At 35.8% G+C, this 27,619-nt stretch overlaps 1 protein-coding gene across 1 annotated transcript in view; it reads left to right on the forward strand.

Moving 5' to 3' along the window:
* Positions 1–27,619, forward strand: part of ALS2 (alsin Rho guanine nucleotide exchange factor ALS2) — an 85,898-nt gene that overhangs the window by 44,498 nt on the left and 13,781 nt on the right. The window contains exons 11-23 of the mRNA XM_082657808.1: positions 157–355; positions 2,422–2,487; positions 6,763–6,925; positions 10,821–10,952; positions 11,356–11,484; positions 11,854–11,924; positions 12,323–12,389; positions 18,428–18,630; positions 18,750–18,815; positions 19,845–19,943; positions 22,186–22,350; positions 23,493–23,604; positions 23,839–23,916. Coding sequence (XP_082513934.1) covers positions 157–355; positions 2,422–2,487; positions 6,763–6,925; positions 10,821–10,952; positions 11,356–11,484; positions 11,854–11,924; positions 12,323–12,389; positions 18,428–18,630; positions 18,750–18,815; positions 19,845–19,943; positions 22,186–22,350; positions 23,493–23,604; positions 23,839–23,916 — 1,550 coding nt within the window. The remainder of the gene's footprint in view (positions 1–156; positions 356–2,421; positions 2,488–6,762; positions 6,926–10,820; positions 10,953–11,355; positions 11,485–11,853; positions 11,925–12,322; positions 12,390–18,427; positions 18,631–18,749; positions 18,816–19,844; positions 19,944–22,185; positions 22,351–23,492; positions 23,605–23,838; positions 23,917–27,619) is intronic.

Consider the following 27,619-nt stretch of genomic DNA (forward strand, 5'->3'; position numbering starts at 1 on the left):
TTTTAAACACTGATTATTTAGGCTCCATAGTTGAGAGTACATCTCAGCATGTTAAGTATTTTTAGAAGAGGGAAATTCGTAATCTTGGTCATAAAAAAGTGTTCAGATAATGAATCTTTCGGTTATGTTATCATCATCATCATCATTTTGTTCCAGAAAACTTGGGCACTGCAAGTACAGTCCAGCTGTTGCAGGAGGTGGCAAGCCGGTTCAGCAAGCTGTGTTACCTAATTGGTCAACATGGAACCTCACTGAGCAGCTTCCTTCAGGGGATAAAGGAAGCCAGGAGTTTGGTCATCCTGAAGCATGCAAGCCTCTTCTTGGATAGTTATACAGAGCAAGTATCCAGTCCTGTGTCATGTTGAGTCTCTGCAGGGTTATTCTGCCAAGGAGAACAGTCCCTTAATCAAAAGAGACTAGATTAGGGAGAGTGCTATAATATAAGGTAATAGAAATTGCAAAGCAGCGTTTTAATCTTAAGACAACTATAGTTCTGCATTGCTAAAATTTTAGTTTGCTGTAAGAGGGGAAAAAAGATTTCAATATAATGCATTCTCAAATTTCCTTCTGTATTCTAGCAGAATGATTGACAGTGTACTTAGTTTACAAAAAAGTATTATAATAAATATTGTTCTTTGGAGAACAATTTTGTTTCCTGAAGTAAATTATACTAAAATTTGAGGAAATAGGTAACTAAGCAATTATTTTAAGACCAACTGTTGATTGTAAATATGGAGCTCTTCCAGTGCCTGCTTTTCACTATTGTGTACATGGAGAGTTTAAAGACCAAACTACCTTTAAAATAACGATATTTTTGTAATAAAACCTAAGGTAGTGATCCAAGGTTCTTTTCATGTTTTTCAAGTAAAATATCCCAACTGTATTTGAAATTTTAAGTATTTCTCACTTTTTCTTATGTAAGGCATAATTTAAGTGTTATTTTAATGTATATTAGGTCCTGCTGTTGGTCTGAAGTGTAGATTTTAAAGTCACCCATAATCCTACCACCAGAAATAACCATTGTTAATAATCTTAGTGTATCTCCTTTCAGACTTAAGGCATATATGTGCAGATAGATGTATCTAAGCAAAATTAAATATATTTGAAGCTATGGTCTGGGAGGAAATACCCTGATTAGAGTCTTTTAAGTCATCATATTTCAGATATAAAAAAAGTAGCATAATATAATACGAATTTACTTTTTGAAACTAGATTTTTTTGTGTGTGAAAGTTTCAGCTTTTACTAGTATTTATTTTTCTTTTTTGACTTGTACAGATCTCATAATGTATTTCTTCTTTTTCTGCTCTGATACATCAGGACTTATGCTTGGAAATGCTTTTATTTTGATACCTTGGGCTTTTTTTTTTAGTGTAATAATGTATTCATATAGATCAGGCAAGTAAAAAAATCTTGATTTGTTTATGAATTTTTAAAATTATTATTATTTTTTAGATGTTGAGGGTAGGAGTTTATTAATTAATTAATTTTTGCTGTGTTGGGTCTTCGTTTCTGTGTGAGGGCTTTCTCTAGCTGTGGCAAGCGGGGGCCACTCTTCATCGCGGTGCGCGGGCCTCTCACTATCGCGGCCTCTCTTGTTGCGGAGCACAGGCTCCAGACGTGCAGGCTCAGTAGTTGTGGCTCACGGGCCTAGTTGCTCCGCGGCATGTGGGATCCTCCCAGATCAGGGCTCGAACCCGTGTCCCCTGCAGTAGCAGGCAGATTCTCAACCACTGCGCCACCAGGGAAGCGCAAATTATTTTTAATTGTGGTAAAATAACACATAACAAAATTTACCACTGTAACCATTTTTAAGTGTTCAGTACCTTGGGCTGGTTTTAGTAGGAATTTGCCTTCTCTCTCAAAGTCAATTGATTCCATTTACTGGCCCAGGAGTGTGAAAGAAATGTACATGGTGCAAAGCAGTATTTCAAGACTTATTCTTTAACTGTACATCAATACTTAACCAACATTTTCTAACCCTTCTTCACTTAAGCTCTTTTAACATATTTTCTTACCTTCTCTATTGTTTATTTCTGAAGAATTAATTGGGAAACCTAAAGAGAAGATTAGAGAAAATTTTTATTAAAAATCCAACAATTTTAGTCATCTTTTCTCATGTTTTTTAAGTTACCAAAGTAAAATCTACCAAATAAATTCTCGCATCTTCTGCATAACTTTAGGCGTTTTAAAAAAATTCTTATTAACATCTTTACTGAAATGGCTTTTTTCTCCTGACTGTTGTGATCATGTAACCTGCCCTTCTCTTCACTCCTTTACAGTTCATGAATGTTAGTATCACAAAAGTTCTGAAACTCGCTGATGAGATTCCAAGAAGTATCTATTCCAGATGCATGTTCAAAAACTGAAGAGCAAATTTACTGTTTAACACTAATATACATGTGTTTTCTTTTTTGCTCAAGGTATTGCACATCTATTACAAATTTCCTGGTTATGGGAGGATTCCAGCTTCTTGCTAAGCCTGCCATGTAAGCAAATACATACTTTACAGTTATTATTCTAACAACCAAAGATCATGTTTTATAGCATTCTGTGTTTTTGAGTGCCCAGGAAAAGCTTTGACTTGGTCCTTGTGCCAAACAAATCAAAATATAGACTTTCACTAAATCTTATAAAAGATAGGTGTTATTAGCTCCTTATTATCATTGGAAGTAGCATGGTATTGAAAAAGCCACAAGATCTGGGTCCTTCTTTACTGCTACCACTGATTGTCCCCAAGACTTTGGACAGCTCTCCTCACCAAATTGAGCCTAACTTTTTTTCTCTGAAAAATGGGAATGTTCTCTCCCCAGTTGTGAGGAACAAATATTTATGTGATAGTACAGAGAAAAGTGCAAAGTGTTGCACAAATGGAAAGTTTTCGCATTTAGTCTCTGGGTAAGTAATAAATATAAAAGCCCCTTGCATGAGCCAGCCATTCTGAACTGTGTAGTTTCTCAACAAGTGTTGACCTAGCAAGAAAGACAGGTTTAAAAAATCAGTTATATTTAATCAGTTATATTTTAATCAGTTATATTTTAAACTGATTTAATATTTTAATCAGTTATATTTTATATTTTAATATATTATACTCACAACCAAGATTGAAGTTTAAACCCAGATGTCAGTGTTTTGCCATGTTTGCTTTTGATCTTATATCCTAATAGAAAGAATAGTAATGACTGTGTCTCATTTCTGGTTTTAAAGGGAATGCTTTTAATATTTCACCATTCAACGTGATTGCCTTAGGGTTTTGGTAAATATTATTTATAGGGTTAAACAGCTCCCTTCTAAAACTTGAAGAGCAATTGATTTTTAAAAAATGTTAAATATCCTTGCGTTCCCAAGGTAAATTCAGTGCTCTTTATGTATTAGTTTTTTATACATTTCTGGATTCAATTTGCTAATATTTAAGATGTTTGCATTTATGTGAATATGATGTTTTCTTTCTCTTCTGAACTTGCCCAGTTTTGGTAAGAGGATTGTACTAGTAATTATAAAATGAGTTAGGGAGCTTCCTCTCTTTTTCTATCAAAGTACAGATGAGGATTATCTGTACTTTGAAGATTTGGTAGAAATCATCTGTTAAAAAGCATGGTCTTCAAGGGAGCATTTACTGTAGGGAGTTTTTAAGCTACTATTTGTTTTTTTTAATGAATAGGTCTGTTCAAGTCTTTATTTCTTCTTTCAACTTCAATTGTTTATACTTTTCTGGAAAATTGTTTCAAATTTATTGGCATAATATTTTTATCATTGTCTTAAGATGTGTTCACCTCTATAATTTGTTGTAGCTCCTATTTTCCATCCCTATTATTATTTATTTGAGCCTTTTATCTTATTATCTTGGTCAGTCTTGTCAGCAGTTTACCCTTTTTTGTTACTCTTTTCAAAGATTAAGCTGTAATTAATCCTTTCCTTTCTTTGTTTTCTGTTTCACTAATTTCTGTTTTTTATTTCCTTCTACTTCATGTTCACCTGTTCATGTCTTCCAACTTCATGAGTTTAGCATTTAGTTCATTAATTTTTCAATCTTTTAATTTTTCTAAAGTGCTCATCTAAGGCTATAAATTTCCCTCTAAGTGTTGCTTTAGCTGTATGTAAAAAGTTTTGATCCATTTTGTTTTTGTAGTCATTCAGTTCTAAATATTTCTCTGCTTTCCATCATGATTTGACTCATGTCACGTGCTCATTCATTTCCAAAATATAGGGGTTTAGCCTTTATTTTTTTAATGACAGGTTAAAGAGTGTTATATTTTAAACTTATGTAGTAATTTTTAAATCCTTGATCTTGCTATTTTGTTTAATATTAATATTATGACACTGCTTTTTATTCTTTTACTTTTTAGCCCTTCTGTAATGTAACCTTCCTCTAGTATTTCAGAGTCGAGTTCTCAAGGGTTGACCTGATTCCTTGTTAGAGCAGCTAAAGCAAATGACATAAGTGAAAGCCTCTTGCAAGAGCCTGGACAAGTGGAAAGCAATTAATGAACTCTGGGTGACTCTGAGCTATGGAAGCAGATATTAAGTTTGGATTTGGGCAGCATTTCCTAAACAGTGGTTCATGAACCCCAGGGTTTTACATAGTTAAAGGCAGTAATGACATTTTTTTAACTTCTATTTACAAAACCAGTAATTTAAGTTACTTTAAGGTATTCATTTAAAAAGAGAACACTTTGAGAATCTCTAGAGTATAGCTATTGAGCCCATGGGCAGTTAGTGAATCTGCCTAAGCTTTCATCACTTAGCTGGTTTATCACTTAGCCATTCACCTCAGGCTAGCCTGGTGGTTTGATCATCAGATATATATATTTTTAATATTGTGGTAAAATATACATAGCATTTATCATTTTAACCATTCCTAAGTGTATGGTTCTGTGGCATCAAGCACATTCAGATGTTGTGTAAGCCACTGTCTCTACACAAAACTTATCATCCCCAATAAAAATTCTGTACCCATTAAACAGAGACTCCCCCCACCCCAGCCCCTGGTAACCTCTACTCCCTGTCTCTATGAATTTGCCTGCTCTAGGTACCATATAAGTGGAATCATAGTAGTTGTCCTTCTGTAGCTGGCTTACTTCCCTAAGTACAATGTTTTCAAGGTCCATCCATGTGGTAGCATATATCAAAATTTCATTTCATTATATGTCTGAATAATATTCCATTGTATGTATATACCACATTTTGATTATCCATTCATCTGTCAATGGACACTTGGGTGGTTTTTTACCTTTAATATATTTATTTTTTGAATAACAAGTGCAAACCTAGCCATATAAGGAAAGAGCAATATTGCCACTATTGGATTCAAAGCTCCCAAGAGAAGATGAGCTAAACAGAGTAGTTCAGGTTTTCTGAGAGCATACTAGGGCCCCTTTTGGGAAAGTCTACAGGCAAGAACTTGAGTGAGTCCAGAAAGGTAATAGGGATTTACAAGTGTTGGAACATTTCTGGTCTAGTACTGGGCATCCAGAAGAAATGTGGTCAGAGGGAGTATGTGTTCACCATGTACCACCTCCATCTCTCAGGAGCAGGTCAAAGCAGAATACTTCTGTAGGGTTAAATAAGTTTCCCCAGCTGATCTCAGCAATAGGATGTGGTGGAGGAAGTAGGAACATCCAACAGGCCAATATAAACAAAAATCTGGGCCATGTTCCTCGGGGCACGCTCTCTTAATTGCATTATAAAACAGTCCACTTTGTGCCGTTGAACTTATGGGTTCCTGGAAATTATTACATATTTTTCCATCTTTCTAAGATAATATTTTATAATTTCTGAGTTAAACATCTCTTTATTCCATAGTTCTCTAAGGGATTATAAAATTATTCATTTTTGCTTTATAGTCTTGTGTGACGTTGTTTTGTTTGAAGCCTTGTAGCTGAGAATTGTAGTGTAGTGCTTGTAAAGCACTCAGGGTGGTACCTGGCACAGAATTATTGTTCATTAAGTGGCAGATAATGAGTATTGCTCTGTTCCACCAACTCTTACTACTTTACAAATCTTTTAAGTGTTTTAGTCTGGTGAGCATAGTCTCAATGGGTTACTAATCAGGCTTAAAATTTGCAGTAAAATTTTAATTATGAACTTATATATAATTGAATATAAAAACTAAATGTTGGCTTCAGTTTGAATGCTTTTGACAGTGTCAACATTAAAATCTGCACATGTAATTTGCTTTACTATTTCCTGTTAATTGTAGTACTGGTACCTACAGCTTTTTGTTACTGTCGTGTAATAAACTCTTATTAGATGATAAACAATTAAAAAAAAGAAGAAATTAGAAGTATTTTAATATTCCACGCCAATTCTGTTAGAGCAAAGAGCTTTGTTTTTTCCTCCAGTATTTCTGTGTAGCACAACTAATTAGAGCAGTTAGTCTTGCCATTTATTGCTGTAACTTCTGGCTTGGAAATTAACAGGTAAATGTGTCAGCTGGTCTCCAATTATTCCCTGAAACTGTGGGATGTATGATTCATTTCCTAGAACTTCAGGCACAAGCCTGTGATTAACCATCTCTATTACAGAGTTACTACTGCTACCATTTGCTACTTTTTATACCCCCAAATCCCATTTTATAGGCAGGGAAATTCTTTTAATTACATCTGGTTTATTTCATTGTATTAATCTTCTGGTGCTTTCTTTCATAGCACCTAAAAATGTACATTTTGAAAAAGGTAGTATCAAGTGAAATATGTCTACTCAATATCATGCATGTCGTCAGTACCAAAATGATTAACTGAATCCCTGTTTTTCTCTACCTTCAGTGATTTCCTAAATAAAAACCAGGAACTATTGCAAGATTTATCAGAAGTGAATGATGAAAACACCCAATTGATGGAAATATTGAATACCTTGTTTTTCTTGCCAATCAGACGACTTCATAATTATGCCAAAGTTTTGCTAAAGCTTGCTACTTGTTTTGAAGTGGTAAGCTCTCATGTATACCTCCTTTGGACACTTGGGAAGTCAAGGATCATAGTTTGTTTGTTTGTTTGTTTGTTTGTTTGTTTGAATTATGCTACCCCAAGATCTGGAGCTACACTAATTTAATATTTATAATGTGTCTAAATTTATTTTTCTTCAGGGAAATGAAAGAAGAAAGTATGACTGTAGGTATATCTAGTGTTCTTTGCTGTAGATTCAGTTTCCTCTCAGGACCTTAACAAGATTAATTTTATTCATTTTATGAAAGTCTAAAGTTGAGACCCAGTTGTGCTACTCATTCAATAGTTGTCCAAGTTTGAGTACATACTGAGTACAATTACACAGAACTGTTTAAAACCCTGGCTTCCTATATAATGACTCACACTTGTACGGCAGTGGCATCAGCACCTAGCCTGGACTCATGATAGACTTATGCCAGGTATTTGGGTCACCTTGGCATATGCTATGAGAAATCACAGTGTTACAGGATTTTCTCAAATGTTAATGAGTTCACTTTCTGTATTAAATTAGTTAGGTGGAGTCCTAGAAAATTAGCACTGCTCTAGGATATGGGTATATGTTAAAGCTGGTCCTAAGGCAGTCACCTTTGAAATTGTACTGAAACGTGTTGTTTTATTTTGTTTCCATTCTGAAGGGCTCCAGAGAAACCATAATGATTCTAGTGTTTCTTATAGTTCAGGATTTTTCAAATCTTGGAATCTATCTCCTTCTCTGGACAGATATTGTCTCCAGAGTGATCTAGGAATTGATGTGGCCTTTCTACGTTTGATCCTACTGTGGTCTTGTGGGTCTGTTCTTTTGTCTGTTTTCAGTGTTACCCCAAACTGATCTAATTTCAGCTATGAAGGTTTGAGCTACACAAATATCCCAATGAGATACAGATTTCACTCAGTATGTCCTTAATTAATCAAAAATCAGCTAGATCAGCTTGGAATTGTTCAGAGTCTGATACTGTACTATTTCCAGTCTGAAGAGTCCTAATTCTGTGTAAAAAATCCACGCTCTTTTAGTTTGGAATTAAAGGCCCTTCACAGTCTGATACTCTCTTTTGTTTCTAGCCTTATAGTCTACCCTGTGTCCTACATGTTAGTTCAGATTCCCTGGATATAGTTCTCATATGCTTTATATTTCCTCTATCCTCATTATGGGAAACCTTCAAGGCTTGAGTCAAAAATCTTTTCCTCATGAAAATGAAACCCTCTCTGACCATACTCCACTCCTTTCCCTGCCCATCTCTTATTCCCTTCTCTGTGTTTTGCTAGTACTTTTTGTCCCCATTATTTTCTTATCACATTATGTCAGTGATCCTCAGCCAGGGTTGGGGATCAAAATCGTCTGTGTTTTTCAAAACACGTGGCTATGTTCCATCACTGCGAATTGTTATTTAGTAAGTGTAAGGTATAGCTGAGACATTATATGTGTATAAAATTATTTAAATAAAAATAATACCTAATATTTATTAAATGCACTCCATGTGCCATGTACTGTTCTAAGCATGTTATATATATTCATTTAATCTCCACATCGACTCTGTGAAATAGATATTATTACTATCATCCCCCTTTTTCAGATGAGAGAATTGAGGCATAGCTGAGAATTGGTAGAGCTAGAATTCATATCAGAGCATTCTGGCTCCAGAGTCTCTTCCTTTGACTATTTTACTATATTGTCTCTTCCAATAACCTATTAACAAAACCAATGTATTATTCTGGTATGTTATATGTTTTTCTGTCTTCTCTGCCTAGTTATAAGCTCCCAGAAGACAAAGATTGTGCCTTACTTATTTTTTTATCCCTAGCATTCAACAGAATATTCCATATGTAGTAGATACCATTAAATGTTCCTTAAATGAATGGAAAAAATGGATATGAATGACTGAGAACTGTGGAATGTAAAGTAATTACGAATGTGAGGAATCATCTTTTCATCTTACCTTCTCCTCACTCTCCACAAGACACTGCAATTATACCCTATCCCGTGGTTGATTCTCAAAGCTTGGTCGCAGACACCTGGGGGTTCTAGAGACCCTTTCAGGAGATGGCAGGATCAAACTGTTTTCAGGACAGTACTGAGACATTTGCTGATTACACTGTGTTGTCGTTTGCACTGATGGTGCAGAGATAAAGATGGGTCAAACTGCTGGCTCCTTAGCATGAATCAAGGCAGTGGCACCAAACTATACTCAGTCATTGTGTTCTTTGCTGGCATGTACTTGCAGTTAATAAACAAACAAAAAATTGCCAATTTCACTTAAAAAACATTCTTGGTAAAGCAGTAAAAATTATTCTTTTTAACATCAACCACTGAGTATACATCTTTAAAAAAAAAGAGAGAGATATAATTGACATATAACATTTTATTAGTTTCAGGTATACAACATAGTGATTCAATATATGTACATATTATGAAATGACCACAGTAAGTCTAGTTAAATTTATCACCACACACAGAAATACAACATCTTTTTAATATTCTGCATGATGAAATGGGGAGTACACAGAAAGCAGCTCTGCTGCATCCCAAAGTATGAATGTTTTTCAAGGAAAAGCACAAGATTGAGATCGTTTGAGTTGAAAGCTGCCTTTTTCTTTTAAATGTGGAACGCTTCACAAATTTGCACGTCCTTGCTCAGGGGCCATACTAATCTTCTGCTTATCGTTCCAATTTTAGTATATGTGCTGCTGAAGCAGCACTTTTTTTTTTTTTTTTAACTTGAAAGAACAATTGACAGATAAACTGTGGTTATTCAGTCTTGGGTATTTGACAGATACTTTCTCAAAAAAGGGGGTTAAATGAGCCTGTCACTTCAAGGAGAACAACTGACAGTATTTGTTGCCAATGATAAAATCTGAATTTTTAAGCAAAAATTAAAATGTGGAAAACGTGTGTATCACTACAAGCTTGGCATTTTTCCAATATTTAAAGACTTTCTGATGAGATTGGTGACGATTTAATGTGCTTTTTGATACAATAAAATGTATCAACATTTGGAAGATCTGCATAATTCACTGAACCAGTATTTTTCAAATGTCCAATTCACACGTTATAAAATCATGCATAGGTTTTAAAAAAAAATCTATTCAAAATGTAGGATAGACCAGTGAATTTTAATGTAACAGGATACAAAGAGTTTGATGTAGTTTCAGATTCCACATTTTAGCTACTCTTTAAGAAACTACCACTTAACAAGTTTTGGTATAGTTTCAAAGGAGAATATCCACAATTATATGAAATGGCTATTAAAATCCTCCTCCTTTTCCGACTAAATATCTTTAAAAAGCAAGATTTTCTTCATTTATTTCAAATAAAGAATCTTAACAGATTAAATGCAGTGGCAGATATGAAAATCCAGCCGTCATCTTTTAAGTCAGATAATAAAGAGATTGGAAAAGATGTAGAACAATGCCACTTTTCTCATGAAACATTTTTTTGTTTTGGAAATTTTAGTTATTTTTCATTAAAAACGTTATTGTATTTGAAGTGAGTTAATAAAGATATAAAGTTTTTTAAACTTTATTCTCTGATATGGTAAATATCAGGAGATAATAACCCACAGAAGCAAAACAGAGAGATCCCGAGACCAAAACCGCTGAGAATTCCTGGCCTATCCTGAGTTCTCTGCTGCTCTCCTCACTGATAACTGTCAGTGTATATTTCTTGTCCCCTTGAGTTCTTCCCCTATTTCATATGTACCTGTGTGTGGTAGGATTTTCTGGAACCAGTCTTCTTTTTCCTCAGCTCCCTTTAGTGTACCATATCTGTTCTTAGGCTGACTTCCCTCCCTAAATTATTACTACATATCTAAACCACACTGAGTCTACAAATTCTGGACAATTGTTTTATATTCTTTTTTCCCTCCTTAATTATTGGCCTCTAGACATCTCCAGAATACCAGAAACTGCAGGATTCCAGTTCTTGTTATGAGTCTCTTGCTCTCCATCTCGGCAGGAAAAGGAAGGAAGCAGAATACACACTGGGTTTCTGGAAGACCTTTCCTGGAAAAATGACGGTAAACCGTGCCAATTGTTGATATCCCAGCAAACAGCAGGCTTATCCGTAACAGCTGCCATAATTTTCTCGGTTTCTCACTTATTTATGGTAATAATGCTTTAATGACCCCTTTTCTAAGGGCAACTAAGGACCACAGCAGTGGGGGCTTTAAATATCAACACCTTCCCTCCTGGCTAGGAATCCTTTCTGAATATGTCTCTCCCTCTTTTGTTTGTTCCTATCTTTTTATTTTCCTTTGAGCACTGATTTTGTGAAATGTTTGGATCCCGTCTGAATTTAGGTTTAACACCAAGCTAAGCTGTGACCAACAAATTCTCCTTAATGTCATTTGTATCTTTTTCATCTTCTCTTTGCAGAAAATAATTTTGATACTTCAATTTTGTATTTGTTTTTAATACCAGGATTCCTTGAGGAAACCAGAGCGTCGACTGCTGTGTGAGAGCAGTAACCGGGCCCTGTCTCTGCAGCATGCTGGGAGGTTTTCTGTGAATTGGTTCATTCTCTTTAATGATGCCCTAGTCCATGCCCAGGTATGCTGGATTCCTAACCTTAAAAGAGGCCCTGGAAGGTGCAGTACTATGAGTATTTAATTAATCGTAGTATCAGTTTATTTTACAAACTATTGTGATTTTACTGAAACTCTTGAGTGAAAGAGACTGTTTAGCTTGCTTTTGTGGTACCGGCCAGATTTCAGGGAGCTTTTTTAGTTTCTAACTTGAAAATGAGTGTCAGCCATCTGAAGGGGTCCTTGCAGCAGACATGGCGAGACCATTGGGGTTAGTTATGTTATGGGGACTATGTGGCTGAGGTGGACTTAACCATTTGAAAGGGGTTCTGCAGCAGCGACCCCAGGGCCCACATGGGCTTTCTCAGATGTGTCTCCATGTTCTTTGTTTCAGTTCTCCACACACCATGTTTTCCCTTTGGCCACACTGTGGGCAGAGCCACTTTCTGAAGAAGCTGGTGGTGTGTAAGTGTCCCCCCAACCTCATTCCCTTCCTCTGTTACTTAGCCAGTTTGTTTCCTTAGACATGAATAAAATGGGAAGGCTCAGGAGCCCTCCCCATTCTGCACAAGAAGGCTTACCCTCCCAGTACGTAGGTAGTAAGTGCCCTGCTGTGAAGAGCATGACAAATCATGACAAGTGGTGGAAGGGCTTCTCCATTGTTCTCATCCCCATAGTTTAACCCAGAGAAATAACTGTGTCCTTTTCCCACCGTGGAAACCACACCCAGAACATTGAATATATTTAAATTTAATTGACTTCTGATCCCTTTGAAATAAACAAGTTGCTTTTCATATTTGAGGATGGATGTTGTAATGACAGGTTGTCATACTTACTGATCTTTATTCTTGTGAACGTTTTAGGAATGGCCTAAAGATAACTACACCCGAGGAGCAGTTCACTCTCATTTCATCAACACCCCAGGAAAAGGTTAGTCCATCATGGTATTTCCTTTCCATCTTTGGCCGGGCTCTTTCTGTCTCTACGGTGGTAAGAAAGGAATAAAAACTGTTCTTGCTTGCCTAATGATCCATAATTATGTCTGATAAATCTTCATTAAACCAAGACTGTAGAATTTTGTTGTTGCTGTTCTTTATTTTATTTTTTTATACAGCAGGTTCTTACTAGTTATCTATTTTATACATATTGGTGTATACATATCAGTCCGAGTCTCCCAATTCATCACACCACCACCACCACTTTCCCCCCTTGGTGTCCATACGTTTGTTCTCTACATCTGTGTCTCTATTTCTGCCTTGCAAACCGGTTCATCTGTACCATTTTTCTAGATTCCACATATACGCATTTATATATGATATTTGTTTTTCTCTTTCTGACTTACTTCACTCTGTGTGATGGTCTCTGAGTCCATCCGCATCTCTACAAATGACCCAATTACTTTCCTTTTTATGGCTGAGTAATATTCCATTGTATATATGTACCACATCTTCTTTATCCATTCGTCTGTTGATGGGCATTTACGTTGCTTCCAAGTACTGGCTATTGTAAATAGTGCTGCAATGAACATTGGGGTGCATGTGTCTTTTTTTTTTTTTTTCGCGGTACGTGGGCCCCTCACAGCCACGGCCTCTCCCATTGCAGAGCACAGGCTCCGGACGCACAGGCCCAGCAGCCACGGCCCACGGGCCCAGCCGCTCCGCGGCATGCGGGATCCTCCCCGACCGGGGCACAAACCCGCGTCCGCTGCATCAGCAGGCGGACTCCCAACCACTGCGCCACCAGGGAAGCCCCCCATGTGTCTTTTTGAATTATGGTTTTCTCTGGGTATATGCCCAGTAGTGTGATTGCTGGGTCATACAGTAATTCTATTTTTAGTTTTGTAAGCAACCTCCATACTGTTCTCCATAGTGGCTGTATCAATTTACATTCCCAGCAACAGTGCAAGAGGGTTCCCTCTCCAGCATTTGTTTGTAGATTTTCTGATGATGCCCATTCTAACTGGTGTGAGGTGATACCTCATTGTAGTTTTGATTTGCATTTCTATTTTGGAGATGAATCCTTTGTCCATTGATTCATTTGCAAATATTTTCTCCCATTCTGAGGGTTGTCTTTTCGTCTTGTTTATAGTTTCCTTTGCTTTGCAAAAGCTTTTAAGTTTCATTAGGTCCCATTTATTTATTTTTATTTCCGTTACTCTAGGAGGTGGGTCAAAAAAGATCTTGCTGTGATTTATGTTAAAGAGTGTTCTTCCTATGTTTTCCTCTAAGAGTTTTATAGTGTCTGGTCTTACACTTAGGTCTTTAATCCATTTAGAGTTTAGTTTTGTGTATGGTGTTAGGGAGTGTTCTAAGTTCATTCCTTTGCATGTAGCTGTCCAGTTTTCCCAGCACCACTTATTGAAGAGACTGTCTTTTCCCCATTGTATGTCCTTGCCTCCTTTGTCATAGATTAGTTGACCATAGGTGTGTGGGTTTATCTCTGGGCTTTCTATCCTGTTCCATTGATCTATATTTCTGTTTTTGTGCAAGTACCATTTTGTCTTGATTACTGCAGCTCTGTAGCATAATTTGAAGTCAGGGAGCCTGATTCCTCCAGCTCCATTTTTCTTTCTCAAGATTGCTTTGGCTATTCCAGGTCTTTTGGGTCTCCATACAAATTTAAAAATTTTTTGTTCTAATTCTGTAAAAAATGCCAGTGGTAATTTGATCGGGATTGCATTGAATCTGTAGATTGCTTTGGGTAGTACAGTCATTTTCACAATACTGATTCTTCCAATCCAAGACCATGGTATATCTCTCCATCTGTTTGTGTCATCTTTGATTTCTTTCATCAGTGTCTTATAGTTTTCTGAGTACAGGTCTTTTACCTCCTTAGATAGGTTTATTCCTAGGTATTTCATTCTTTTTGTTGCAGTGGTGAATGGGATTGTTGCCTTAATTTCTCTTTCTGATCTTTCGTTGTTAGTGTATAGGAATACAAAAGATTTCTGTGCTTTAATTTTGTATCCTGCCACTTTACCAGATTCATTGATTAGCTCTAGTAGTTTTCTCGTGACATCTTCAGGATTCTCTGTGTATGGTATCATGTCATCTGTAAACGGTGACAGTTTTACTTCTTCTTTTTCCAGTTTGTATTCCTTTTATTTCTTTTTCTTCTCTGATTGCTGTGGCTAGGACTTCCAAAACTATGCTGAATAAGAGTGGTGAGAGTGGACATCCTTGTCTTGTTCCTGATCTTAGAGGAAATGCTTTCAGGTTTTCAGCATTGAGAATGATGTTTGCTGTGGGTTTGTCTTATATGGCCTTTATTATGTTGAGGTAGATTCCCTCTTTGCCCACTTTCTGGATAGTTTTTATCGTAAATGCGTGTTGAATTTTGTCAAAAGCTTTTTCTGAATCTATTGAGATGATCATATGGTTTTTATTCTTCAATATGTTAATATGGTGTATCACATTGATTGGTTTGCATACATTGAAGAATCCTTGCACCCTGGGATAAATCCCACTTGATCATGGTGTGTGGTCCTTTTAACGTGTTGTTGGATTCTGTTTGCTAGTATTTTGTTGAGGATTTTTGCATCTATATTCATCAGTGATATTCATCTGTAATTTTCTTTTTTTGTAATATCTTTGTCTGGTTTTGGTATCAGGGTGATGGTGGCCTTGTAGAATGAGTTTGGGAGTGTTCCTTCCTCTACAATTTTTTGTAAGAGTTTGAGAAGGATGGGTTTTAGGTCTTCTCTAAATGTTTGATAGAATTCACCTGTGAAGCCATCTGGTCCTGGACTTTTGTTTATTGAAAGATTTTTAATCACAGTTTCAATTTCATTACTTGTGATTGGTCTGTTCATATTTTCTATTTCTTCCTTGTTCAGTCTTGGAAGGTTATACCTTTCTATGAATTTGTCCATTTCTTCCATGTTGTCCATTTTACAGGCATAAAGTTGCTTGTAGTAGTATCTTATGATGCTTTGTACTTCTGCGGTGTCTGTTGTAACTTCTCCTTTTTCATTTCTAATTTTTATTGATTTGAGTGCTCTCCCTCTTTTTCTTGCTGAGTCTGGCTAATGGTTTATCAGTTTTGTTTATCTTCTTGGTGAGTCTGGCTAATGGTTTATCAATTTTGTTTATCTTCTCAAAGACCCAGCTTTTAGTTTTATTGATCTTTGCTATTGTTTTCTTTGTTTCTGTTTCATTTATTTGTGCTCTGATCTTTATGATTTCTTTCCTTCTACCTAACTTTGGGTTTTGTTTGTTCTTGTTTCTCTAGTTCCTTTAGGTGTAAGGTTATATTGTTTTTTGGCAATTCAAATTTTTTTACTTAAAGTTATTATAAAATATTGGTTATATTCCCTGTGCTATACAGCATATACTTGTAGTTTATTTATTTTATATGTAGTAGCTTGTACCTCTTAATCCCCTACCCTTACCTTGCCACTTCCCCCTTCCCTCTCCCCACTGGTAACCACTAGTTTGTTTGGTTAGATTGTTTATTTGAGATTTTTCTTGTTTCTTGAGGTAGAATTGTAATGCTATAAACTTCTCTCTTAGAACTGCTTTTGCTGCATTGCGTAGGTTTTTGATTGTTGTGTTTTCATTGTCATTTGTCTCTAGGTATTTTTTGATTTCCTCTTTGATTTCTTCAGTGATCTCTTGGTTATTTAGTGATGTATTGTTTAGCTTCCATGTGTTTGTGTTTTTTATGTTCTTTTCCCTGTAATTTATTTCTAATCTCATAGCGTTGTGGTCGGAAAAGATGCTGGCTATGATTTCAATTTTCTTAAATTTAGCAAGACTTGATTTGTGACCCAAGATGTGATCTATCCTGGAGAACGTTCTGTGTGCACTTGAGAAGAAAGTGTAATCTGCTGTTTGTGGATGGAATGCCCTATAAATATGAATTAAGTCCATCTGGTCTATTTTGTCATTTAAAGCTTGTGTTTCCTTATTAATTTTCTGTCTGGATGATCTGTCCATTGGGGTAAGTGAGGTGTTACAGTCCCCCACTATTATTGTGTTACTGTCGATTTTCTCTTTTATAGCTGTTTGCATTTGCCTTATGTATTGAGGTGCTCCTATGTTGGGTGCATATATATTTATAATTGTTATATCTTCCTCTTGGGTTGATCCCTTAACCATTATGTAGTGTCTTTCCTTGTCTCTTGTAACATTCTTTGTTTTAAAGTCTATTTTATCTGATATGAGTATTGCTACTCCAGCTTTCTTTTGATTTCCATTTGCATGGAGTATCTTTTTCCATCCCCTCACTTTCAGTCTATATGTGTCCCTAGGTCTGAAGTGCGTCTCTTGTAGACAGCATATACATGAGTCTTGTTTTTGTATCCATTCAGTGAACCTGTGTCTTTTTGTTGGAGCATTTAATCCATTCACATTTAAGGTATTTATGGATATGTATGTTCCTATTACCATTTTCTTAATTGTTTTGGGTTTGTTTTTGTAGGTCCTTTTTTTAAAAAAATTAATTTATTTAATTTATTTATTTTTGACTGCATTGGGTCTTTGTTGCTGCGCACAGGCTTTCTGTAGTTGTGGCGAGCGGGGGCTACTCTTCCTTGCGGTGCGCGGGCTTCTCATTGCAGTGGCTTCTCTTGTTGCAGAGCATGGGCTCTAGGTGCGTGGGCTTCAGTAGTTGTGGCGTCTGGGCTCAGTAGTTGTGGTTCATGGGCTCCAGAACACAGGCTCAGTAGTTGTAGCGCAAGGGCTTAGTTGCTCCGCGACATGTGGCCTCTTTCCAGACCAGGGCTTGAACCTGTGTCCCCTGCATTGGCAAGTGGATTCTTAACCACTGCGCCACCAGGGAAGCCCTGTAGATCCTTTTCTTCTCTTGTGTTTCCCACTTAGAGAAGTTCCTTTAGCATTTGTTGTAGAGCTGGTTTGGTGGTGCTGAATTCTCTTAGCTTTTGTTTGTCTGTAAAGCTTTTGATTTCTCCATCGAATCTGAATGAGATCCTTGCCAGGTAGAGTAATCTTGGTTGTAGCTTCTCCCCTTTCACCACTTTAAATATATCATGCCACTCCCTTCTGGCTTGTAGAGTTTCTGCTGAGAAATCAGCTGTTAACCTTATGGGAGTTCCCTTGTATGTTATTTGTCATTTTTCCCTTGTGGCCTTTAATTATTTTTCTTTAATTTTTGTCAGTTTGATTACTATATGTCTCAGCGTGTTTCTTCTTGGGTTTATCCTGCCTGGGACTCTCTGTGCTTCCTGGACTTGGGTGGCTATTTCCTTTCCCATGTTAGGGAAATTTTTGACTATAATCTCTTCAAATATTTTTTGGGGTACTTTCTCTCTCCTCCTTCTGGGACCCCTATAATGCAAATGTTCGTGTGTTTAATGTTGTCCCAGAGGTCTCTTACGCTGTCTTCACTTCTTTTCTTTCTTTTTTCTTTATTCTGTTCCGTGGCAGTGAATTCCACCACTCTGTCTTCCAGGTCACTTACCCATTCTTCTGCCTCAGTTATTCTGCTATTGATTCCTTCTAGTGTATATTTCATTTCAGTTATTGTGTTGTTCATCTCTGTTTGTTTGTTCTTTAATTCTTCTAGGTCTTTGTTAAACATTTCTTGCAGTCTTCTCGATCTTTGCCTCCATTCTTTTTCCAAGGTCCTGGATCATCCTCACTATCATTATTCTGAATTCTTTTTCTTGAAGGTTGCCTATCTCCACTTTATTTAGTTGTTTTTCTGGGCTTTTATCTTGTTCCTTCATCTGGTACATAGTCCTCTGCCTTTTCATTTTGTCTATCTTTCTGTGAATGTGGTTTTTGTTCCACAGGCTGCAAGATTCTAGTTCTTCTTGCTTCTCTGTTGTTGTTTTAGTGTAGCAATTTCAAACATAAAGCAGTTTATTTCAAGAGCCAATCAGTATTACTCAATAAGGAGAGTATTAGGAGTCAAGTTTTTTCACACCAAGGAAAGCTAGCAGGATTTAAAGCAGTGCTTGATGAGTTGTTGCCTTAAGCTTACTGAAATTTACTTTTTGCTCCTAGACAAAGTGGCTCCGGGCTATAAGCCAAGCTGTAGATCAGGCTTTGAGGGGGATGTCTGATTTTCCACCTTATGGAAGTGGCAGCAGTATTCAGAGGCAGGAACCACCCATTTCGCGCAGTGCCAAATATACTTTCTACAAGGATCCTCGCCTAAAGGATGCAACCTATGATGGACGCTGGCTTTCAGGGAAGCCTCATGGCAGGTGAGAATGTTTACAGTTGGATTTATGCCTGGAGTCAGGATGGTAGTCTAAGTACTGCAAAAGTACTGATTATCAGAAACATTAATTGACATGTATTATTCTTTACTTATGCATTCCAGAGGGGTTTTGAAGTGGCCAGATGGAAAGATCTATTCTGGCATGTTCAGGAATGGCTTGGAAGATGGGTAAGAACTTCGTGAACATGAGTGTAAATTCAACTACAGACTTAAATTATGTTATTTTGTGTTTAGAGTTATCTTCAAGACAGTTGGTAGAATTTTGTTTTGTGCTTTTGGAAGTGGATTAGGGCTTATAATGGACATGTATGAACATGAAGAGAGCTAGGAATCCAGGGTGCAGCCTTGATTTGTCTAGAATGAATCACTTACCTTGACAGCTGTGTTATCTCAGGTTACACAGCTTCCATCTGTTGACGTGGGACTGTGTTTTCTATCCATTTCTTAGTTGTAAAGACTGAGGACCTTGGGTGATGTTGATGTTGAGATTGTTGATATAGAAGTGCCCCCTTTACACAAAGGACATAGAGAAATTTTCCTTTCAGTAGTTTTAATTCATCTTTAATTTCTGTGATCTGTTGAAGGGGAAATCTTCTAAATGATATGGTATCCTAATGGTACTCAAATGACACTATTTTTATATAAACTTATGTTTTCTAACACTGTAAATATATGGCAGTGAAGTATTTTGTATCATGTTAGAGAACTGATATATTTTACTATATCAAAAGATTATAATATAAATTGTGTAGGTGATTTTTTGTGTGTGTGATAATATAAATTTTTATGATGTCTTTTAATCTCCATTTAATAAAATTTCAGAATGAGAAGAGACTTGAGCTAATCTGATATACCCCCCTTATTACACAGATGAGGGAGCTGGGTACCTGTATTTACCCAAGGTGATGCAGCTAATTAGTGGTGGAAATAGGCCTAAACCACAGGTTTTCTGTTTTTCATTGGACTTGGGATAAAACACCTAATTGATCTGTGTAGTGGTGTTGATGCCCCACTCGTCTAAGACTTGCCACATAGCTTAGGTAATAGATAACAGCTTAAACCAAGACCCCATTTACCCCTTTCCTCCTCTAGGTATCAACAGATCTTTTCTCTGTTCTTGTTATATTTGCCAGTGTATACACATAAAAGGTGAATATGGCATAATGCATCTTAAGATGTTTTTATTCCCCTTGGCAGGTATGGAGAATACAGGATCCCAAACAAAGCACTGAACAAAGAAGACCATTATGTGGGCCATTGGAAAGAAGGAAAAATGTGTGGTCAAGGAGTCTATAGGTAATAGCATTAGAAATGTTGCTGGACTGGTTGGTGTTGCTTTTTCAAAGAATCATTTAAACCTAAATGTTTGTGTAGCCAAAGTTTCCAAGCAGTAAGTTTTACTTATTCTTCTTATGACTGAAGCTATATAGAGTCTTCTTTAAAAGGTCAACCTCTCATCTATCACAAGATGAAAATATTAGGTTATTATTTAGTTTTTCACAAAACTGTGTAAACCTTGTAAACCATAACTTTCTCATAGAATCTCCTAAATATCTTGCTTGTAAATTTATCTTATATTTACTGCATGACTCTGATATGGACAAAGCCTGTCATTCTTTCAGAGATGACTCATTATTTCATTTTCCCGTAAGGGACTAAATACACATTTTTCCCCATGTTAACACAAAATACCGCCCACAACATCTTCAACTTCTTAGACTCAGTCATTCAAAAATGAGATTTTTATCTCAAGCCAAAACAATCTTGAGAAAGGAAAACGGAGCTGGAGGAATCAGGCTCCTGGACTTCAGACTATACTACAAAGCTGCAGTAGTCAAGACAGTATGGTGCTGGCACAAAAACAGAAATATAAATCAATGGTACAGGATAGAAAGCCCAGAGATAAACCCACGCACATATGGTCACCTAATCTATGATAAAGGAGGCAAGAACATACAATGGAGAAAAGACAGCCTCTTCAATAAGTGGTGCTGGGAAAACTGGACAGCTACATGTAAAAATGAAATTAGCACACTCCCTAACACCATACACAAACATAAACTCAAAATGGATTAAAGACCTAAATGTAAGGCCAGACACTATAAAACTCTTAGAGGAAAACATAGGCAGAACACTCTATGACATAAATCACAGCAAGATCCTTTTTGACCCACCTCCTAGAGAAATAGAAATAAAAACAAAAATAAACAAATGGGACCTAATGAAACTTAAAAGCTTTTGCACAGCAAAGGAAACTATAAATAAGACGAAAAGACAACCCTCAGAATGGGAGAAAATATTTGCAAATGAAGCAACTGACAAAGGATTAATCTACAAAATCTACAAGCAGCTCATGCAGCTCAATATCAAAAAAACAAACAACCCAATCCAAAAATGGGCAGAAGACCTAAACAGATATTCCTCCAAAGAAGATATACAAATTGCCAACAAACACATGAAAGGATGCTCAAGATCACTAATCATTAGAGAAATGCAAATCAAAACTACAATGAGTTATCAGCTCACACCCGTCAGAATGGCCAACATCAAAAAATCTACAAACAATAAATGCTGGAGAGGGTGTGGAGAAAAGGGAACCCTCTTGCACTGTTGGTGGGAATGTAAACTGATAACAGCCACTGTAGAGAACAGTATGGAGGTTCCTCAAAAACTAAAAATAGAACTACCCTTTGACCCAGCAATCCCACTACTGGGCATATACCCTGAGAAAACCATAATTCAAAAAGAGTCATGTACCAAAATGTTCATTGCAGCTCTAGTTACAATAGCCAGGACATGGAAGCAACCTAATCGTCCATCAACACATGAATGGGTAAAGAAGATGTGGCACATATATACAATGGAATATTACTCAGCCATAAAAGAAACGAAATTGAGTTATTTGTAGTGAGGTAGATGGACCTAGAGTCTGTCATACAGAGTGAACTATGTCAGAAAGAGAAAAACAAATACCAAATTCTAACACATACATATGGAATCTAAAAAAAAGGTTCTGAGAAACCTAGGGGCAGGACAAGAGTAAAGACACAGACATAGAGGATGGACTTGAGGACACGGGGAGGGGGAAGGGTAAGCTGGGACGAAGTGAGAGGGTGGCATGGATATATATACACTACCAAATGTAAAATAGATAGCTAGTGGGAAGCAGCTGCATAGCACAGGGAGATCAGCTCAGTGCTTTGTGACCACCTAAAGGGGTGGGATAGGGAGGGTGGGAGGGAGACGCAAGAGGGAGGAGATATGGGGATAGATGTATATGTATAGCTGATTCACTTTGTTGCAAAGCAGAAACTAACATACCATTGTAAAGCAATTATACTCCAATAAAGACGTTTTAAAAAAGAAAAGCCATGAGAAAAAAAAATGAGATTTTTTGATTGGTGAAAAATAGTCATTTACACAAATAATTACAGCTACCAGTGAGACATGAGTATAATTTTGAATTTCCTAAACTTTGTAAAAATGAGCATCAGAACTCAATGTGCTTGTGATCTTTATTCATCCTTTCTAACCACAGTTATGCCTCTGGTGAAGTTTTTGAAGGCTGTTTTCAAGATAACATGCGTCATGGTCATGGTCTCCTGCGAAGTGGAAAGTTGACTTCATCTTCTCCCAGTATGTTCATTGGCCAGTGGGTAATGGATAAGAAAGCCGGATACGGTGTCTTTGATGATATCACTAGGTACAGTATCCTGCTTCTAATCTCACAGTTTAGTTAGCGTGAGAGGATAAGGTTCCTCTACTTCTCCAAAAACATGATTTTATGAAGGCTGAGCACCTTAATTTGGCAATACTTCGAACATTTTTAATAAGACAGAGTTGTCAGGTGTCATTTTATGCATTTGTTTGTGAACCAAACAACAGGTTACTTCCTTACAAGATCAAGATCATTCAAAATTAACATTGGTACCATTTTCCTTAAAGCTTCACACATAAATAGCTTTTAGTGTCTCAAAGAAGCTACCAAATCTTTGACTGTTATACAGAGAGAAACCTTTAATGCAGTCAGTAGGTAACAGGAGTAAAAGGTTAGGAGGGTCAGTGGAAATTCCCTTTGGGGTCATAGAATAGTATCTAAACACCTTTCTGCCTAGGTCTTCCTGTCAGGTTAGAGACTTGTAACCATGCCAACAACCCAGGAATCAAGCTTGGTTAAATTCAATTAACTAAACCTTGGGGAGAAATATAGTTCTTTTGCCTCTGTATTTGGTTTGGCCTGATTTGCTTTCGGACTAAATATATACTCTTCCTCTCATATTATTGTCATAATGTGTGATTTAAAATTTTTTGCTGTTATCACTAAAATCCATGATTATTTAATAGGCAGTTTGTACTAATTTTAATTTTTTTAGTGGAGATTAGTAAGATTTCTCGACATTTGAGTAGGTGAAGAATGAACCTTCTTTTATGATAAATACCATTTCTTTTAAGTTAGTAAACTTTTGGGTGAGAAAATGTGCATAGGTTTGAGCCTACCTTTTGAGTGACTCATTTTGATGACATTATTTAGAGTTGAATTCTTGGCATTAATTAAATATTTTAAAGTTATCAAGGAAGTACTGGAAGTATATACAGATCTATGTCTGGTAGACTATAATGTTAAATTCCTGAGAGAACATTGCTCTGAGTAGGATATATTTTACAATCACATTGTCCCTTGTTTGAGGAGACAGAGTTGACCACTTTGACTAGAGAAATGGAACAGATACCAACCTAGGGGTGATGCTTGGTACCTCCCATGTGATAATTGTTTTTTCCCCACCTCATCTTTATCGTCACTGATTTTTTATGTCATTTCTTTTTTTTTCTCCTATTTCTTTGCAGAGGGGAGAAGTACATGGGAATGTGGCAAGATGATGTATGTCAAGGGAATGGTGTGGTAGTTACCCAGTTTGGATTATACTATGAAGGCAACTTCCACCTTAATAAAATGATGGTGAGTGGAATATTTTACATATAGTTACTGTTGACTTTTTGAAACTCCTATGTCCTTAACTTTTTTTTTTTTTTTCCTTAACTTTTTAACTCATCTTTTTATTAGTGTTCTACCTTTCCTAGTACTATTTTTCTTGTCTTAAGATTATGTAAGGCTCTGGGGGATGTGACTGTGGGTATCCTAAGTTACTGTGTGTTTTATGTGTTGTGATTTTTGTTTTGTTTCTTCACATAGGGAAATGGAGTTTTACTTTCTGAAGATGATACTATCTATGAGGGAGAATTTTCAGATGATTGGACCCTGAGTGGAAAGGTTGGAAACTTCTTTCTTTCTCTGATAATCTTTTACTAATTTTTTCCTGACCTTTAAAAAAGCTAACCTATAATAAAATTCACCTGTTTTAAGCGTACATTTCAGTGATTTTTAGTAAATACGCAGAGTTGTGCAACCATTACCACCATCCAGTTTGAGATCATTTCCATCACCCAAAAAGATTTCCTTCACCATCTCCTTGCCCATTTGCAGTCACTCCCTGGTTCCACCTCCAGTCCCAGACAACCTCTGATGGACTTTATAACTATAGATTTGCCCTTTCAGGTCCTTTCATATAATTGGAATCATACAACAAGTATTCTTTTCCCTGTGGCTTCTCACATTTAGTATGTTTTTGAGGTTTCTCTATATTGTGGCATGTGCAGTACTTTATTCCTTTTTATTAGTGAATAAAAACCACATTTTGTTTATCCCTTCACCAGTTGATGGGCATTGGATTATTTCCAACTTTAGACTGTTTCCAACTTTGGGCTACTATGTATACTGAAGTTGACTGCAATTTCTTCTTTTCTTCTTCTTTTTTTAGTTGAAATATGGTTGATTTACAATATTGTGTTAGTTTCAGGTGTATAGCATAATGACTCAGTATTTTTGCAGATTATACTACATTATAGGTTATTACAAGGTAATGGGTATAATTTCTTGTGCTATACAGTATATCCTTATTGCTTATCTATTTCATATATAGTTGTTTGTATCTGTTAATCCCATACCCCTAATTTGTCCTTATACCATCCACTCCCCTTTGGTAACCACAAGTTTGTTTTCTGTATGTGTGAGTCTGTTTCTCTTCCACTTACATTTAAAACTTCTTGTGTGAACATGTGTTTTCATTTCTCTTGGGTGGATACCTAGGAGTGCAATTGCTGGGTTGTATGGAAAATTGATGTTTAACATATTAAGAAACTGTCAAACTGTTTTCCAAAGTGGCTGCATCACTTCACATTCCCATCGTCAGTGTATGAGGATTCTAATTTATTCACATCTTTGGCAGTATTTTTTATTTTCTTTTTTTCCTCTTTGTCATTCTAGTGGGTGTAAAGTGATACGGTTTTATTTGACTTTCCCTAAATGACTAATAGACTCATTATAGAGCATATCTTCACGTACTTACTAGCCATTCATCTGTCTTCTTTGATGAAATATATATTCAGATATTTTGATATTTTAAGAATTTGCTTATTTATAGTCTTATTGAATTTTAAGGATTTCTTTATATAGGCTGGATATAAGTTCTTTATCAGATACAGGGTTCACAAATATTTTCTTGTAGTCTGTGTCTTGTCTTTTTGTTTTCTTTTTTTTTTTTTTTTTTGGAATTGTCTTTTTGTTTTCTTAATAGTGCCTTTTGAAGTACTAAAGTTTTTAATTTTAATGAAGTCCAGTTTATCAAAAAAACTTTATGATGAATTATACTTTTGATTTCATATCTAAGAAATCTTTGCCTAACTCAAGGTTACTAAGATTTTCTTCTGTGTTTTCTTTGAAAAGTTTTATAGTTTTAGCTCTTACATTTAGGTCTATGATTCATTTTGAGGTAATTTGTGTATGATGTGAATTAAAAGTCTAAATTGATCTTTTTGCATGTGGGTATCCAATTGCGTCAGCAAGTTTTCCCATTGTATTTTCTTGACACCTTTGTTGAAGTTAATTCACTATAAAATGTGTTTATTTTTGGACTCTGAATTATGTTCCATTGATCTACATGTCTCTCCTTATGCCAGTACCATGCTGTCTTGACTACTATAGGTTTTTAGTAAGTTGTGAAATCAGGAAGTGTAAGTTTTCCAACTTTGTTCTTTTTAATAATAATTGTGGCTATTCTGGATCCTTTGCTTTTCCATATAAATTTTAGGACTGGCTTGTTAAAATCTGCAGAAAGCCTGCTGCGATTTTTATAGGGATTATTTTTACTCTACAGATCAATTTGGGAAGAATTACCATCTTAATCATATTGAATCTTCCAATCCATGATGTGGAGTGTCTCTCCATTTATTTAGATCTTCTTTAATTTCTATCAGCAATGTTTTGTAGTTTTCAATGTGCATCTCTTGCATATCTTTGGTTAAATTTATTCCTAAGCATCCTTTTTGATGCTATTATAGAGAGAATTGTTTGCTTAATTTTATTTTTGGATTGTTCATTGCTATTATATAAAAATACAATTGATTTTTGTATTTTGTTCTTATATCCTGAAACCTTGCTGAATTTATGTATTAGTTCTAGTAGGATTTTTTAAAATGGATTTCTTAGGATTTCCTGCATACAGGATAATGTTGTCTGCAAATAAAGACAGTTTTACTTCTTCTTTTGCCATCTGGAAGGATTCTTTTTTCTTGTCTGACTGCACTGGCTAGACTCTCCAGTAGATGTTGAATAGAAGTGATAAGAGTGGACATCCTTGCCTTTTTCCCTGTTTTAGGGGAAAAGCATTAAATCTTCCACCATCAAGTATAATGTAGCTGAAGATTTTTCATAGATTCATCAGATTGAGATAGTTCCTTTCTATTCCTAGTTTGTTGAGAGTTTTTATTATTAACAGGTTTTAGATTATGTCAAAGGGCTTTTTCTGTGTCTATTGAGATGATTATGTGGTTTTTGTTCTTTATGCTATTAATACAGCATATTGGCTGCTTTTCTGATGTTAAAGCAACCTTATTTTCCTGGGATAAATCATACTTGGTCATGGCATATAATCCTTTTTATATATTGCTAGAATTAATGCTAATATTTTGGTGAAGATTTTTACATTTATATTTATGAGGTATTTATTACATTTATGTTATAGTTTTTTTTTTCATGATGTTTGTCTTTGGTACTGAGGTAATACTGGCCTCATAGAATGAGTTGGGAAGGGTTCCCTCCTTCTCCATTTTCGGAAAGAATTTGGAAAGCCTTAGTGTTATTATTGCTTCTTCAAATGTTTTAGAGAATTCACCAGTGAAATCATCTTCGCCTGAGCATTACTTGGTGAGAAGATTTTTAATTTCTAATTTAATTTCCTTACTTCTAATTAGTCTATTCAGACTTTTCATTTCTTCTTGAGGCACTTTTGGTAATTTGTTCCTCTTAAGGAATTTTTCTATTTCATCTAAGTTACCTAATTTATTGGCATAAAGTTGTTCTCTTGGTATTCCCTTCTAACCTTTTTAATTTTTGTAAGGTTGGTGTAATGTCCCATTTCTTGATTTTGTAATTTTATGTCTTCTCTCTTTTTTTCTTCTTGATCTAGTTAAGTGTCTTTTTTTCTTGATCAGTCTTATTGTTTGTCAAGTTTGTATATCTTTTCAAAGAAGCAACTTTTGGCTTCATTCATTTTTCTCTGTTTTCTATCTCATTGATTTTTGCTCTAATTTTTATTATCTCCTTCTTGCTTTGGGTTTAGTTTGCTTTTTCTAACTTTGTGAGGTGGAGTTTTAGATTACTGATTTGAGATCTTCCTTGTTGTATAATATAAATGTTTACAGCTTTAAATTTGCCTCTAAGTACTGCTTTAGTAGCGTCGCATCAATTTAGATAAGTTGTGTATTCATTTCATTCAGGTAAAAATATTTTACCAATTTTTCCTGTGATTTTTCTTTAATCCACGGATTGTTTTCATACACTCTGTTTGCACATGCATGTACATACACCTTTTAAAAAAGAATTAGGGACTAGTTAAAAATGAAAATGTTAACCATTT

Source organism: Grampus griseus, assembly GCF_964374135.1.
Source record: "Grampus griseus genome assembly, chromosome: 7".
NCBI classification, from domain to species: domain Eukaryota; kingdom Metazoa; phylum Chordata; class Mammalia; order Artiodactyla; family Delphinidae; genus Grampus; species Grampus griseus.